General features: G+C 45.2%; 1 protein-coding gene and 1 long non-coding RNA gene across 7 annotated transcripts in view; one reads left to right on the top strand and one right to left on the bottom strand.

The window, feature by feature from the left end:
* zeb2b (zinc finger E-box binding homeobox 2b) overlaps positions 1-10,963 on the bottom strand; it is a 66,947-nt gene extending 55,984 nt beyond the window's left edge. For 3 of the 6 annotated variants that reach the window (XM_053887415.1, XM_053887395.1, XM_053887426.1), the window contains exons 1-2: positions 10,635-10,957; positions 9,574-9,717 (exon numbers count right to left, since the gene is read on the bottom strand). In XM_053887415.1, coding sequence (XP_053743390.1) covers positions 9,574-9,646 — 73 coding nt within the window. In that variant the 5' untranslated portion in view covers positions 9,647-9,717; positions 10,635-10,957. Of the gene's footprint in view, positions 1-9,573; positions 9,718-10,634 lie in introns of all 6 variants that reach the window. The other 3 variants (XM_053887403.1, XM_053887409.1, XM_053887387.1) reach the window with 3 other exon arrangements.
* LOC128771743 (uncharacterized) lies at positions 10,756-16,285 on the top strand. Its single transcript, XR_008416677.1, has 3 exons — positions 10,756-10,965; positions 11,052-11,137; positions 11,567-16,285. It is a non-coding gene; the product is annotated as an uncharacterized LOC128771743 (long non-coding RNA).
* Positions 16,286-17,560: the final 1,275 nt, after the last annotated feature.

Below are 17,560 nucleotides of genomic sequence, written 5' to 3'. Positions count from 1 at the left end.
CAGATTCACTAAAAGTTTCATCACAAAGTCCTTATCTGCTTCTCTCTAAGGGACTTGGTGAGGTTCAGGAAAAGAGGAAGTAAGAAATAAAAAAAAAAATTTAAAAAACGGAAAAACAGCAACCACACGTCTGCACTGACCTGAGCTGGGGCACCACAGTGCCACTGAGTCTGTAGCGCCGGGCAAACACTGGGGAACTTCACTTCATGACAAAACAACAAACAAAGCACGACTGCAAATGAACCTGTCAGTGTTGCACGACATGCACTGTCGAACAGTAACAAGTCTACAACCACTGTAGGAGCAGAAGCAGCCCTGAAAACCTATACAACTGTACACAATTGTTTTCCTCTGACACCAGCTTGTGCTGGAGCTGGTTTTCAGTGAAAACACTTCAGTTGGTCACAGGCACACTTGCGCTACTATTTTCTTCAAACACGACTCTGGAAACTGCTCATGTCAGCCTTGTTGTAATTATAATGATGAGTATGGAAGAACGGGGAACATTTTAGTCAGGACTCAAGCAGTCCGCAGATGTTGGCAGTCGCAGGGAAAGCAAAAAATACCGACATAAAAACGTGAATGTTTGATTTATGAGGCGAGAGGTTCCAGTTTTGGTTCCATTTCAATTGATTTTAAACGGACTTACGAGCACTTAACCCCAAATCTTGACCCGACTATCACCATCCGGGATGGCGTTGAAGCCTCCAGTTTGCTGGCGCCCCCCCCCCCACCCCGTCTTTCTGTTCTCCTCTGTCAGGTTCTGGGCTGCCAATTTCTACTTGAAGCTTGACTGGGCCTGATTTGATGCAAACTACCTCGGGGGGCGAGATGGGGAGTCATAGAAGAAAGGGAGGGGGTGCGGAGGGCTGAAACTGATGAACAGTTATGTCAAGTTGATTTTGCGTCGTTGGGAAAAGGTAACCTCTCCGTCGGGGAGGAGAGGCGAGCAGACTGGGAGGTGGGGGGGGGGGGTAAAGGTAACACTTTCTGTGTGGGATAAGGGGGCGAAAAAGGTGGAGCATCCTGGGGGGAAGAAAGTGGGGTGTGCGAGCGATCACACCGGGGTGCAAGGCTGCTTCACCGCTTCACCTCCCTCTGCTCACCACCCCATGCAAACACGCTCACTGTCACTGTACGTACTAATTGCAGAGCCTGCCATCATAATAACATCAGAAGCGGGGCGGACATTAAGCATGGCGGGCTCATTTGTGCCACTGCTGAAAAGGTAGCAGAAATGAATATTTCATTACCTTAATTACTAAGGAATACTCCTTTCCGCCAGTTGTGGAATGAGTGTTGCTGTAACTAATTATGAAAAGTAATAACATTAGGGATTACGGTGATTGCCGGTTTATAAGGGGCGACTCCACGCGGCTGAGGTATGTTGGGAAACAGTGAGGCGTTGGGAAGGAAGGAAGTGAACTGGCAGGGATGAATGGAACACTGATTATTTCTCCGTGACGCTCGGAGAAGTTTTAAACGCGCATTAAAGGGTAATAACAGTGCGTACGTTTGTGCTGCGTGAAGATATCCGTGGCGTAAAGAGCAATAAACTCCGTCACTTTTCCACCGAAGTACCTGCACACGCCACGAGCTGCACATTTGCATGGCCACCTCTTTCATGTCAGACACCACATACCTTTGTGCACCTCCTCAGCCCGCGGTCCCGTCCCGCCGCCAGACCGTAATGTATGAGCGGTGATAAGGTGGTCAGGGCGGGTAGGTGAGAAAAAAGGCAGAGTACAAGCTCCGCTTTGATGCCAATGCTAATTCCAATAGCCCTAAGTAGTAAGAATAACAAAGTGGTGGTGAATTTATCTCAGGAATGTTGGAGCAAGACGGCCGAGCGATAAGGAAGCAGCTTCCCTTGGGTGGGGGAGAAGTAATTAGCTGACTGGCTCGATGACTGAATGGATGGATGTGTCTTTGGATTCTGACTTTAACCCACATTTAAAGGCAGACGCTTGACCAAAATAGAATAATAGAATCGCCCCGATGCATTCATATGATTGACACATCACTCTCAGTGTTAGCCTCCTTGTGAATTCATCCTATATATTTATTTATCTATTATATTTTATTTTTTTGAGGGGGGTAGCTAAAAGTTTAATGAGCAAGAAAAGCAATGAAAAGGCACCTTCACTCATGTCAAAACAACCCCAGGCTCTGACGTCATAAAGCCTTGACCTTAGTAACGACTGCTGCTTCTGAGTCTGAGTCACAAGGCTCAAGTCTCATATCTAACCCAATCGCAGTCCTCCAAAGTTTCTGGGTCAGGAAATACCCATGGAGTCATCCGCAGCATTCAGAAGTACAGCTATGATCGGCCTGACAGACAACAGCGACCACAAAACCTGACTTTATCGCGACTGTAAACGGAAGGAATCACGTTGCTTTGAATGCCTAAAATCCGCCTTCAGTGATTCTGCAACCACAAACAGTATGCACCGCAGAGATCGACACCAAGCCCTCGCAGTATTCAATTGACTCCTAGGTAGGACTCACACGTCCATTCATCATGACCCAAACCAAAAGCGCTCTCCGTCCTGTGCTGCCTGTCAGAAAGGCTGAGGACAGGCCTGTCGGTGTGATTATCCCCCCGCTACCTGAGGAGGTGTTTGTTTGACATCCGTGTTTGACAGCAGCGAGACATGAGGTGTTCAGGGGAGGGGGCTCCCACTCCAGTCAGAATCCATTAACACGTGAGTTCTCAACACGCTCGACTTTGCCACACATGTCCACCGACTGCACTGCTGATGACATTTAAAGAGGATGATGTGTGCCCCCTCCCTCGCCGAGGTTTTATCTCATTGACTCACTCTTGCCAAAGGTTAAACGTATGTTTGACTAACAAGGTCGCCGCGTCTCATTTCTGACCATTTCCTTTTCTCCCAGTTAAGAATGTGCTTGATCAACAGCGAGATGAAAGTCGCCGACATTCGTGCGAAAAAAAAAAATGACCTAATTTTGTTAATCTCACTCTCTGCAATTAGATCTGAATTTACTTGGCGAGTACAAATGAAAGCAGACAAGCCCTCGTTATAGGGGGGGAAAAAAAAAGGTAGCGGTAGGTGGCGTGGAAGCAGGACACCTTCTGAATAATGAAGTCGTGTGAGACGGCCATCCTGGTTCAAATAGCATGTTCTATTATGTCGCGCTAAAGGTACGGGAAGTGGTACGTGGGAAAAGGCCTAGATTTCCAGATGTCACCCCGGCTTTATCTGCTGATCTGATATTGATCGTCCCACGTGGCCGTGACCTTGCCATAGGAGCCCTTCCACCCGCCAGCCTTCCATACATCAAAGAGCCAGCGTGGATCTCCCTAAAATGTGCCGCGCTTCTTTCAACCCCAGTTTGCACAAAGGTATCTCTGTGAAAAGACAACAGCTTATAAAATCATTTTAATGGGCGGTTGAGGTGACGGCAGCTCCTCCTTTCATCTGAGCTTCACAAACACCAAAACAAGCCCCGCTGATTTAATCTGTTTTCATTGTTTGTCTATTAGGAGAGACTCTTGTTTGTTAAAAAGCGCTTTATAAATAGATGCAACTTGTCAGGTTTCTCCCTGTTGTGATCAATATGACTTCATGTTGCAGACTCCAGAGAACGGGACAAACAATTTGCATTAAAAAGGGGCGCTACATTATACAAATTCTTTCAGATCTGCAACGATGGCGTGGAAAAAAAAAGACATCCCAGGGGAGAAACTCTGCCTGCCGCTGGAGGAAAGGTATTTCATTCCACTCTTTCATGGAGATCATTGTTTGGGAAATATATATATATATATATATAAGTTGTTGTGCCCCCCTGCCGTTTAATTATGAGATCCAAATGTTAGTTTACACCTGCTCAGCAACCTGTCGTCTGTGGCTCGTGGACTCAGACGCGTGGAAAATGTCCAAAATCAAGTGCAAACAGCAGGACGAGACGGAACGGATGGGCCAAATAAAGACTTTGCATTCTCACTCGAGAAGGACTCAAATGAGGCATGATATGATTTCAAAGTGCGTTCGGTCCTTCTATGCATAAAATCACGCCGTGAAACTGTGTACACGCGTAAAAGGGAAAAGTCCAAATGCATGCAATTATTTGCCGGACCAGTGAAGTTTCAATTTCACTGTTTGTGTTTTGTCAAAATCACAGAGAATGACAGGAGAAAACAAGGGAACGAGGGAGGAAAACAAAACAGGCAAGAAGGCATGAAATAAAGTCAGGGAAGCAGGAGAAAGACATGTGTTGCTGCAAAGCGACGCGACGTGTCAGAAATACAGGATAGAAGGAGAGGAGGGAGAGCTGACACGGCAGCTGGAGACACCTCCAAGTCTGTCACCTTTGCTCGCTCACTCTTCATCCATCCTGCCTTCGCAGTGTCCCTAGTTATTTAAGAGTGTTGCCTGGGACAACACCTACACTGCTCACCTCTCTGCGTACCACCACATCACATCAGCTGACTTTTGGTCGTTTCGCACCTCAACCACACACTCAGGTTTTTCTGGTCATAATACGTCACAGAGAGACGACTCACGATCTGGAGGAAGGCAACAAATCACCCAACAAGGACATGACAGTAACACTCGAACCAGACAACTCAAACACCGTCTTTAAGAAAAGTAGAGGTGGCACTATACACCGGAGGCAAAGGTTCATCCGAAGTTCATCACAGTGTAACTCCGCTACAATGAAATAGTAAATAATAGTGGAAATGCTGGAATGCTTTCCATCCAGATTATTTCATTGGCATTTCAACGCGAAGGGATGTCATGTTGGCTTGTGTTGGCTGATTCATGTCACCGTGTTAGTCAGGCGCCATTCTTGGCAGCAACTCTGCGCAGGCCCGCGTGTTTTTTTGTGTAAGTTTATGCATCATTCACGAATGCACTAATAACCATTAAACATACCGCTAATTAAATGAGTCATTTAAAGCCTGTATGACAAATTCGATACCCTATTTTCCATATTGTGGCTTGTTGGGGGGACTTTTCAGGCAACAGTTAGCCCCTCCCACACGCCCACCAAACTCCAAAAGCACGGGTTAATATCATGGCTGCCTAGTAAGGCATTATCCAGAACCTCTCGGAACAAAAGGCTCCTTTTGCAAACAGACTTCTTCCCCCCCCCCCGCCAGTGTCCAAAGGTGTTTGCTGAAGTAAATCTGTCTAAATCCTGCACGGCCCAGCCAGGAGAGGGAGGGAGGGAAGGTGCGTTGATAATCCTTAAAAGAAAAAAAGTTCTGGTTGAGGAACAGAAAGAGAATCCATATCACATGACGCCATCATTGAAAGGCGCCCCCTATTCTCATCACCTCGTCTCTGCATAGCATTTGCATAGATCCTGCCGGGGAAGCAGACGGTGATGGTCACGATGGAGACACAGACGACGGGGATGAAGGGGCGACAGAAATTGACCCTCCGAAAATGAAATGCTGAAGAACCAGAAAAGTTCTTACAAACGTGCGTCAAAAAACTTTTCGCAGACTTAAAGCAGTCACTTTCACTCGAAGGTGAATTTGCACGTGATTCCGAAATTCCTGCTCCGCCACCTTGTGTTGCGGAGACACCTGCCCCAGACCTCTGGAAGCACAATCCACTCGGTCGCAGACAGGATTTCTCTTCTTCGTCTTCGGTGCGAGTGGCCACGAATAGTGTGGGCATGCCATCTCGTAACACTATCTGTCTGTCAGGAGGGGCCCGGGTCCCTGCAAGTGTAGGGAGGCTATAAAAGGCTTGTAACCAGGGGACGACCAACAAACAACCACAAACACCCTAGTTATTTCTTTCTAACACCCACCCACCTCTTTCTGCCTAGCGCTCTCCCCATTTTCTCTTTTCCTCTTTTTTTTTCTTCCTCTCTTCTCTTGCTCTCCTCTTTTTTTCTGCCCCCCTTTTCATCTCAGGCCCTTTTCTGATGCTGAATGCAAATGTGTAGCCCTGCTGCTGGCGGCAAAAGGGGCTGAATTGTGATTAAGAGGGAGAAGGAGAAGAAGAAGAAGAAGAAGAGGAGCTCCTTTCTTTGTTCTCCCCCCGGGGGATGTTTACCAGGAGAGACACGGCGGATCAGATATGAAAGGCATTCAGGTCAGCATTGATGTGAGCGAAAGTGAAATCGTACCTAAGGCATTCCAAAGACCCGCAGTGTCAGGGGTCCGGGCTCGCGGTGCCTCTGCAAGTGTGTGTTCTCTGGCCGCCAGGCGCAGAAAAACAAAAACTCTTCGCACAAGCTGGGCGGTCCAGAAAGTACGATTTTTTTTTTTTTAATAAAAAGTGTTTTTTTTATTTTATTTTATACTTTTTTTTTTAAATAAAGTGCTCTGTCCAGTGTCCAGGAGTTCATCATTGTAATTTTTCTCTGTGCGTGTGCGGTTGAGAGATGGTTGAGGGGGGGGGGGGGGACACACACAGGGGTGTAGAGCCACAAGCCATGCTATTTGCTTTTATCTGTGTTATCAAAGCGTGAAAAAAATGTTGCTGCTGTTGTGTACGGGTAGATGTGTGTGTGTGTGTGTGTTTGTGTTAATGCTGCTGCTGAACTACATTCCTGCTTTAATTCCTTGTGGAAAGCGCACATTAGAGGATTTGTTGAATAACATCTCGGAAGACATCAAGCGGCATCTGTGTGACGCACAATAAAATAAAATCAATAATAAGCAAGCAAATGCGATGGCACAAAATTGACACCATCACTTGACATCACGCTGTCTGAGGGAATTTTTTTTTTTTAAGCGGTCGGTTTTATACACTCAGAGCAGATGGGTATATTTAGCTCGTGACGACTGCAGCTTAGAGAGAGGAGGGATATGAAAAAAGAAAAAAAAAAAACTGATGCAAAAGTCTGGAAAATAATCCGGCCTTGTGTATCCAGTCGTAGCAGGGCAAATATGCTTTTTTATGTTTCAAATTGTCTTGGGATCGTCGACGCAGGACTGAATATCTAAGAACAATCATTTCACTCGCTTAGACCAAGTAATCCCTGATTTGCAGTGGAAGAAAAGCAGGTGTCTGCTTTGGTTGCCCCACACAACTCGTGTGGGAATGGCAGCAGTGAATGGCACAGTGGACAACCCCCCGCCACTATAAACATGTAAATGAAACACATTACCACTGACAATCAATTGTCCACCAGCACTGCTGACGATGGCTCCAAAAAAAAAAAAAAAAAAAAGATATCGTGAGGAGGGAGGTGAGCGGAGGAAGAAAGGGAGCACTTCTTTTTTTTCTCTGCAGCAGGAGCAGCAAACACAACTTTGAAAAGGGGAATAATAGAGATGGACGGATTGTTTAGACGGGCTGAAATGTGGCATTGTCTGAGGCTGAGAGCACGACAACCCTCCTCCCCCAACTTCCCCAAAAGTTTCCTCATTTTCCTTGATAGCCTCAGTTGGATAAAAATGTACTAAAATTCTCCTATCGAACTTGGGCGGCTGGAGGGCGGGATGTTGGACTTTCGGCAGCTCCAGATTATGTAATCGTGTATTTGCAAGGTGACCGAAACTCAAATGTCAACGTGGTGCAGAGGAAACATGATTCAGAATAAGAACGTAAATCAAATGCAGCGTTTACACACACACACATACACACACACACGCGCATGCACACACAAACACGAGCGAAGGCATTCACAAAATGGTTTCAGCGATGCAAAGAAAAAAACAAAAAACATTATGGACAGGTGGGGCAGCGCTGTCCTGACAGCTGGAAGTTACAAGCAAACTCTGCCAAGATCAAGTTTCACACGAGCAGGACCAGGAGACGGGGGGGAAAACCAGGTCAATTCTCAGGTTTTAAAACATCACTGGCATCTACGAAGGACGTCCAGTGTGTGACGGAGGGTCTGGATAAGCCATGATGTGTGGTTAAATACCACATGACATACTGGGCAGCCACGAAGCAGAGCAGCTATAGACGCTCCAACCCCGAAGGCCAACAGTCATCTGGAGGAGAATGTCATCAGTTCGACAACTTAGTGAGCAAACACCTCATTAATACTAATTGGCACAAACGCCCCTTACATTTTAGGGAGGGAGGGGGTCAATAAAGCAAATAAATGAGTCTGGAAATTTCCAGATACGCGTACGTTGAAATGACAACTGAATGTGAGTAAAAACAAGGTGCTATGTTTCTGAGCGTAGAAGCATAATTCCTCTCTGAAATGCAGAGCTGTCGCTCCTCATTTCCAGACATTTTTGGTTTCACTGTTTAAGCATTATTGAGCGATTGTGAGTGGCCGGCTCGCCCTGCCCTGCCCCGCCGCTCCTCCGCAGCCGGGCAGGAAGAGGACAGGAGGGGAGACAGAGCAGGGGGAGAGTGGCCAAGCCTCAATAAGCCCCTGCATTCCCAGGGGGGAGTATAGGGGGTGAGGAGGAGGAGAAGTAGGGAGGGTCGATCATCAGACAGAACTCGTCGTCATCCAACAGAAATATGGCGATATAACTTTTGCACGTTAAAAATAATTTCAATGTTGACGGCGGATAAAATTATCCCACATGACTGGCTGCCAGAAATATCACCTACACTTTGTGTGAAAATGATATTGGCTTTGCTCATATATATTTGATCAAACTGTTGCCAAATCTCTTTTTCTAAACAGGTGTGCAACGCAAAACACTCATGCCTCCAGTTCTTCTTCACATTTTTTATTATTAGTAGTAGTATTATCCTCCTTTAAAAATTGTAAACGCTGCTGCTGTGTAGCTCATGAAACTCTGCAGCTCCACTGTTGTGCTATTTAGTGCGGAACAAAATGCTTGTCTGCTATTGATTGAATGCAATCAATAAATGGAATCTGATCTAGATAAATAACCTTTTGGGGGGCAAAAGAAAAATCCTCTAAGAGAAAAATAATAGTCGAAATAAAGGGCTGATGTTCTTAATCCCCCTCCGCTTATTTTACTGCGTTTGTTTGGGATCATTCGGAATCACAGGGCCAGGGAATGTCACTGTAAATTTCTCTCTTGTGGGTTAAGGGTGCAGTCAAATGGAGACAGAAAACCAACAAACGTGCACCTCCAGCGCTCCAGTCGGCTCCCAATTAGAGTCTAACATTTATCGGACACGTTCAGTTGCCAATCACACGCTGCTATAAAACCAGAAAGAAACTGGAAATGACTCACTATTAAAAGTTAAAACCAGTGGAATTTTGTTCTGTGGGGGGGGAAAGACTAACAGGCCTCGCTGGGGATCGAAATGAAAGACGCGAGAGCTGCGTGACCGGAGAGAAAAGAAACGAGATGGGACTTTGACACCGAGCAGTCTGCGCACCAGTGTCCGCGACACGGCCCCCCCAGGTCGGGCTCCGTCCCGGCGACACGCCGTTGCAACTTTCAAACACCCACAAGTTTGTGGCGAACACTCCTCGCCACTTGTCGAGCAGCCGTCCGCGGCAAAGTGCCACCAAACAACAACTCAAGCGGAGTTGGTCTCCGAAGAGGCGCACTTTGTGCCGGATAACGGTCCTCTCAGCGGAGCAAGGGGAGGCAGCAGCAGCCGCAGCCGCGTCACCCTCGCACACCCACGGAGCCCACATCCAGACCTCCATCCACAGATCTCACGTGCTCGCCCGTGCGCCTTCTCTTACCGTTTTTCCGTCTCGGGTTGGCTTGTTTTCGCCTCTTACACCTGGGGCCATCCGCCATGATCTCTTGCTTCATTGATAAGAGCGTGCGGGGATCAGATGGCAGCTCGCATGGACTCCGATTTCTTGTGATTTTTTCTTGTCAGCCTGACGGGAAACAAACACAGAGGGCGGCGGCACAATGTCAATATTCCATCTAAAGTTGCTGGCGGAATATTTTTTTTGGAGCGAAAGCCTCCACAAGAGTTGAAAGTAACGGAGGAGGAGACGAGGGATCCGCGTCCATCTAATTTAGGGCTTCAACTGATCGCCTCCCAGCCCAGTGGCTCCACTCAGAACCACTGTTTCATTATTACACCGCAACGATCGCTGTATTCTCACCCTACTTTGAAAAGTTACACGGCTTTTCTTTTCAATACATTATTAAACACTGTTTTATGAAAGGCGATCGCAGCGTTTCACGCGCAATTACGCGTCACTTAGACGCGAATAAAATAATGAATCGACACGATTCTTCTTTTAATATGTTGAATAAACATCACTGCAAGTGACGAATGGAGTTGTCTTTATTCTAAAACGCCAAGGGGCTGTGTCTACATTAAAAGTTTAGCAGTTACTTTAGAATCAAAACATAAATAAAGCAACGCGGTGTGGTTGTGAAAATGTCAAAAAAAAGTGGCCGAATTCCATTTAAAAAAATCTCATGTCATCTTGTCACACGCGCAAAGAAGAGCAAGGAAGTTATTTAGGGGGATTTCTGGATGTTTTTCCGAAAGCAGGATTGCAGTTCTTATCCAGGGGGATTGTGTCGCCTACCAGCCCGCAAACAGCGCTCGGTCCTCGGCTGCGGTCACCACGCGACTCACCGGGGCATCACAGAGGTTGAAAAAGGGGGAAAAGTGGACGGTAAAAAATAAACACACGCACTTTCTTCCACCTGAGCAGGTGCGGAAAAGTTGCGCTCCAACTTCGTGCCGGTAAAGTTTAAAATCCAGTTTCGCTTCAGAGGACAAAAAAGTGCATTAAATGTTTATTTTTTTTCCCCCAAATGTGGGCACACGTACCTGATTTTAAGCGGCGAGAGGCGGCGTAGAGGAGGGATGATACCGGAGCGCGTCTGTCGGTGAGCGGATCCGTTTCCACCGGTGATAATAAAGCCTTAGAAATAGTTGGGAGGAGGGAGGGACCGCTATTCCTGCTAGGGCAGGTTTACAACTGATGTCTTACACCCACTCCAGGAAACAAACCTGGGTAGGGACTGACGTGTTACGCCTCTTCTAATGACATTTTTTTTTCTTTCCACCTCCTTTTCTTTGCCGTGGAACACAGAGGAGAAGCCCCCTGAAACGCACGCCACCTATCTTCACGGGAGGGGATAATTGAGGAGAGGCAAACGTGAGCATCTTCTTGGTTGAAGTTTTCGCCTCTCTCTCTTCATCTCTCTTTTCTTTTGCCCCCCTGCGCTCTGGTCCGCATCTCAGCTGCGTTTTTTGAGGCAAACCAGCGAAGTCGGGGAGCGAGATTTCAGGACGGGGAACTTGGAGCGTGTCCACGCCGCCCGCATCATGTAAGAATACGTTCATTTTCCTATTCGACTTACACAGGACTTTCTGCTGGAGCGCTCGGTGAAACTGTCTATTGATGGAGAGCTCGAGAATCGTTCAAAAAAACTGGAATGTTTATTGCATGAATATTTGCACTTTTGATTTAAAGCAGAATTCAGACTGTCACAACTCTTGAGTGAATTATTCTGTTTTGGATTTCGATTAAATTATTTGAATTAAATTATACAATTAAAGAAATGTGATCATGTTTTGAATTGTCTCTCAATGCAGATTTTTGCTGACTGTGGAGCTGCATTTAAGCTGTATTAATTTGGCGACTGGTGTGACAGACTGCGATGCATTTAACAGTACAATAGATGCGGGATAAAGTCACAACAGGGTCACTGAATGCCTGCAGGAATGTTACAGGAATATCATGGACTTTCTTTCAGGATTATTTCACGTGCTGGAGGCCACTAAAGAAGATGAATCCCACATTTATTACAGAAGGAGCCATCTCTCCCGTGCGCCACTGTGAATGTGTGTGAAAGAGAGATAGTGTGTGTGTGAGGGAGAGAGAGAGAGAGGAGTGTGTGTGAGAGAGAGAGGAAGCTCCACCTTTGCAGCTCACTGATTGGTTATGTAAATAAAGTGTTATTTTGTGTACCATCCTCTTGCAGTTTGCCACTGTATGGCTAATTAAATCATCAATCAAGGGCAGAACTGGTTAAAGCTCCGCCCTTTAATACCCCCCACGTCCCCCGTCCTCACGTCCCCCGTCCTCGCCACCAAAATAATAACACAAATAAAACGGCTCGAGTTTCTACGTGTCGTACTTGTGCAGTTCAGTTCTTTAAAATGTGGATTATGAGGCTAAAAAAGTAAAGTTTTGCCTCTACTTTTTTTTTTTTTTCTGCATGGGATCCAGTCGTGAGTGAATTATTGTCATGCGTAATTTACTGCTCACATGTAAACCAAGTAGCCCAGCAGTGTCTCGCGCACACACACTCACGCCCACTCTCATCGTGCAACTCGCCCTCACACACACACGCACACTTGAAACTGCAGCTCCCATTCATCCACGGAAGCCTGGAGTGGCACCTCCGCGCGCCGGCTCTTGGACGTGGGGCCACATATTCAGCGTGAAAAGGGATTACAGTCGGTGTGTGACCTATAGGGGGACCTTGCGCTTAATGAATATATTGATTTAATTGAGGGCACGCAGCCCCCGAAACAATGTTTGTCCCAGATTCATATTTCACAGCTTGTGCGAATCGGAACAGAGACATGTGTGCGGCGCTGCCATTGATCACTCACAAACACTGAAATGCTGCAGCCGTTGTATATTGTTGTATATAAGGTGCATCTTTTGGAGCATGTGATTCACTGCGGCTTATTTTCCAAAGTTCAAATGTTGCCCCGCAAAATCCACACTGGGTCACTTGTTTGGGTTTTTTTCAAACCGCCGACACATGAATCGTGTTGTCTAACCCCAGGCCAAATTAAAATCCAAATTTCTCTGACAAACAACTCCCTTTCTTTCCATTCCACTTCATCTTCCCGCATGCGTGGTGAACAAAGTGTGTCATTTCTGTCTGGTGAGCGGAGCGGTTGTTTCATGACGTCCATGCTCGAGTCTTCAAAGCCTCAATTAGGATCACAAGCAAGGAGGGGGTCAGAGGTCACGTGAGCAGTGTCAGGGTTGCAGGAGGACTTGACTGGAAAGACTCGACAAGTAATCGTCGCATCAATATCTTTAAACCTTGGGAACTAACTATCTGCCCGGTGATCAGGTGCCAAACAAGAGACGGCGCCTGAGGAATGCATATCCATGTCGTGCAGTCAACAACTCCGCCGGCAGGCGTCCCTGGTTATTGGCCTTATTTAGAGTCACATGACGCAGCAGTGGATGTACTGAGGAGTCCATGCGCAGCTCGCTCTGATGAGATACGAAGACCCACAAGCACAGTCGGATCAGCCATGCATTTGCGCAGAGGAAGAGGAATTTTGCCTGAAGTTTGGTGACGAATACTGATGTTGTCATTATTAGACTGAAACAAGAAATATTTTTCTTTTCTTTAGTACGTGTCAAAATGAAAGACCTTCATGACAGACCTCATGACATGAGTGGAGACAAATTATTATATGAATTATTGAATTATTATAATGTATGTATTCATTTTTCTCATCCATTCACGTGGATTTATGACATATATTTGCCCAAAATATCAATCTACATGTATTAATGAAATAATATAAATAGGGAAAAAAAGGTTTTAGGAGTATGTGATTTGACTTTTCCATACACTCTTGCTTCAGACAGTGAGTGGCATGTCTCTGCATATAAAAAAAAAAAGTAGGGCACTGTCAAGAAAGCTGTCAAGCAAGCTGATCTGTGTCCTGAGAGCAGCGTTGTTTCTTCTCTTAATTAAAACAACAGTTGCTGCAAATGCACGGCCTGAGACGACGCAGAATCCCAGATCGCATCTCCACTACGTGCTCATTTGTGTCTGCAGCAGCTCTGCGAACATCAAACTGTGCATCTCTCGATGGGGCTGCGCTCTGTGATGGCCACTGCTCAGTGAAACAGCACAACTCCAGAGATTGACGGACAATTAAAGAGCGTGGAGCGAAGGGTCGCGCGTGTGATCCACGAGAACTCTTCAAACATGCAAAATGAGTTGAGCAGAAGAAGAGAAAACTGATCTCTCTCAGTTAGACGCTCGCTTGAGAGCCGCAGAAACAAACATTCACACTTTAAAAAGTATTGATTTTTTTCTTGTTCTTGTTTGGAGAAACTGGGCAGAAGCTTCTGCAAATGACCAGTTTTTAAATGACACACACAGAAGAGACATAAACAGCTGGTGGTGCCACAATAATCGGAGGCGACAGACATTATTCTGAAACTCACACAGGTATGGAAATGAGCAGAGCCTCGGTTACTGTCAGTAAACTTACCTACAAAAAGATCAGTTTAATGTTATACCTGAAACAACAATAAATAAATACAATTAGCATGTGGTGAGAAATATGTGTCCTCAGAGATCAAGCGTCAACTTTGTTTAAGCAACTACGACGCCGATGTTTGTCCTAAACTGACCGTGATATTATTATTTTGGCACGTCAGATATCAGCTGTATGACGCGAGGGAGAAGCAATAATGGCTGTCTGCCTGAAGAAAAGTGGCTCCAGAAATCACCATTCATTTTGCGCTCATAAGTTGAAATGCTTTTAACTCTTGAACAGCCAGCGCAAGCACCTTTTTGAGCCAATAGATCCTGTCTGGACAGAAAGATCAAGTTCGGAGAATGATGTAGGACAGTGCATTACTGATTTAAATTGGAACACTTCACTCTGTCACTCCATTAACAGAGATGAAGTCATTTGTTAGAAATGACACGCTGCTTCGTTTTATGGCCACGTTATTTGTCCATATCTAAAACACCTGCACAAAATACCTGCCACTGAAATCGGTCAGTTGCAGGTATTTTGAAGGATTAGAAATGTATTTTGGGTCATTCAAAAGTTAAATACTGAGGAAAATATGAGACTGTTATTGTGTACACTCAGATGCTGCTTTTATCTGATGATACATGATACTTCTATAGCTCAGAGTACCTAAGTGAAGAGGCCAAAAGACATTTCTTCTCTCTCTCTGTCTCTCTGCCAAGCAACAAGGGCGTGTTATTCTCAGTCAAGGAACCATATTTGCTGTAGGTGAGTATTGTATAAAGACCACATCTTTGGACTGCAGGAGTGACGTGTTTACTGTTACAAAGCGTAGAAGAAAATCTGCTCCGTGTAAGGGTTTGACAAGTTTGAAGAATCTGAAGGTGGAGTGGAACAAACCGGATCAAACATGAACATTCAAGAGAAGTGACTCAGAAATCGTGCACGACGATAGATGGCAATTCTTCCTCCTGACGCAGCTGAAGTAGCGCCACCAAAACAAACCCTCCACATTTACTGTACTTGACAAAATAAAAAGGTTTTGATTGCGATTCTGATTGATCCCACAAGAAAACTTTGCTGGGAGGAAAAGAAAAAAAAAAAAAGATTGCTCACTGAAATGAATAATTGACAGTGCCTCAAATGAATATTTAATCAAACACTTGAATAATTGTTGTAGCTCTAATCTCTACAGTCATTTGCATATTTGCGTGTTCTTAACATTTGCCTCTGTATGTGGACTTCGATCCTCGTAGGACACTGAAGTAGGATTTAAAAGATTTCGTACGTTTGAAGGAGCCTTTTGGAGAGCTGCCCACAGGAGCCGGTCAGTCAGCTGATGGTGACATCACTTTCTCCGGAAGCTTCAAACACCTCTCAGGCCTCGCTAGCAACTGAAGTGCGCTCAAATCACAAGTTCTTACCTGCATCCTCTCCTTGCCCCGTCGTGAACCTGCATTTATTTATGTATTTTTTGTTCAACAGTTCCTGCTGTTAAATGGTGTTTTGAGGAAGATTCAAGATGAAGTACTGCAATCACATGTAGTATTTCACAACCATCTGTGTATTCAGGAAACGAAAAAGTGTCAGGGTCATGTGGTCAAGCAGGATGTGGACATTTCGCTGAGTCAGATTGAATAAAGCAGATTCTTGGAAGGGAACCTACATCTATTTCAACTCACTTTTACGGCTGGATTACTAACACCTTCATGTCACTCATGTAACACGCAGCAGTTACGAAAACATACATGGAAACAAAAGACAGACTTGAATTCAAATGCACACACTCAAAAGTGGAAGTGGAGAAATGGATGAGCAAATCAAAGGACTATATACGTTTGAACAGCAGGAGTTTAGGTGCTCTCAACCAAGCTGTGTGGTTGAGAGCAGCGGTGTGAATGGGCTGTAAAGAATTTCTTACACGAGAAAATGGTCTTTCATTCAGGTTGGTCAGGTGACTTTTTTGTGTTGTAAAGCTGAAAACAACAATGAAAACAGGCATTAGGAATCTTCATCAAAGCTCCTTGCTTTGTAAGCATATCGGTGTTTGTGTGCTGGTTGAGGGGAGAATAAACACTTTTTTTTTTTTAATGGTCAAATTTTCAACAAAATCTCTTCATAAGAGCTTTTCTGGCTACACGCACATTTTCACATTCAATCATTTTGCAACAATGAGCTGAACAGTCGTTGCCGAATGAGCGCTATTTACAGTAGTCTGGTGGTATTGCTGTGCAACCATCCTCACTCCCATGGCGTCATATATTGACATTGGCAGAGTTGCCTCTTGTGTCCTATACTGACGAAAAAGGCAGCCTTCGGCATAAAATTTTCAGGAGTGACATTGACATTTTCATCGAGATGTTGGCATGTAGACACAGATCCGTTTTCAAATTTGCCTGTGTGGACGAAAAGCTTGTCCAACAGAACTTGTGTGGATGTGACCATCTTTGTGAGGGCGCGATCTTGCTTCGGTGGCCTTGAATTAGGGCTGTTCCGGGCCAACAATTTTCGTCACCGATTGGTTGATCCACCGCACCTGACTTCCACCCAACTCAAACAATGTGCTTATACGTGGTTAGAGACAGCTGCCTGGCTCTGAAGTCCATCAACAACTTTGTAAGTGCAAGTCAAGTCCCGACTTTTGAGAGAAAAATTCTCAACTTAAGTGTGGTTGTGCTAATTTAGTCGTGTTCATCAGCCACTCCAACACTGTTCATAAAGCATGTACCACACACACCAGACCTGTCGTGGCACCAGACATGATGGACAACCAGGTTTCTTCAAGCCATAAAGTCTCATGTTGGATTGCACATGCAAAATCACATTTAACAAGGACAGTACATCACATAACAATATCTCTGCAACATACACGTCTCAACTGTAAACTGATATATGGACTTTTTAACAGCTTTATCGGCCTTTGTCATTCTGATTTAAATGACTGATCTGCACAAAGAATTAAAAGAGAGGCATTACTGCAACCCATTTTGTCGTAATTGACAGTTGAAGCGGTCGAAGTGTACTTTCATTTTCAGCTTTAAAATCTTCAACTCCTCCTCCGATTTATTTGCACTGAATCGCAGCGAAAGATTTGAAAACTACAGGTCGCCAAGAGATGACAGTGGAAGTCAGTCTGCATGTAAATGAAGCGTCATTTCCCCCTGAGATGCAGCGCACGAGAACCTCCCGAGTGTCCGCCTTCATCATCCCCACCCCAGCAGAGGTCAGCAGGTCTGGAGCCCAGGGCCCCGGGACTTTACTTTCACATGGTTTGTATTTTCTACATAGTGCCCCTTATAATGTATGGGACACTTCAACCTAGATGTTTACGCTCATGTGTACAGATTCCACTTTATTCAACTGAACTCAGTCATTAATTCGATAAATTTCCATGTGGAGTAAATCAATAAAAATAATAATATCGATGATAAAACATCTTGTGTTTTTGTCAATAAAGATTGTATGCCACATTGAAAGATGTAGGTAACTTTTTACTT

Source organism: Synchiropus splendidus, chromosome 1 (genome assembly GCF_027744825.2).
Source record: "Synchiropus splendidus isolate RoL2022-P1 chromosome 1, RoL_Sspl_1.0, whole genome shotgun sequence".
In the NCBI taxonomy this organism is placed as follows: domain Eukaryota; kingdom Metazoa; phylum Chordata; class Actinopteri; order Syngnathiformes; family Callionymidae; genus Synchiropus; species Synchiropus splendidus.
The sequence above is the reverse complement of the archived record's forward strand: the minus strand, read 5'-3'. Positions and strand labels throughout refer to the sequence as shown.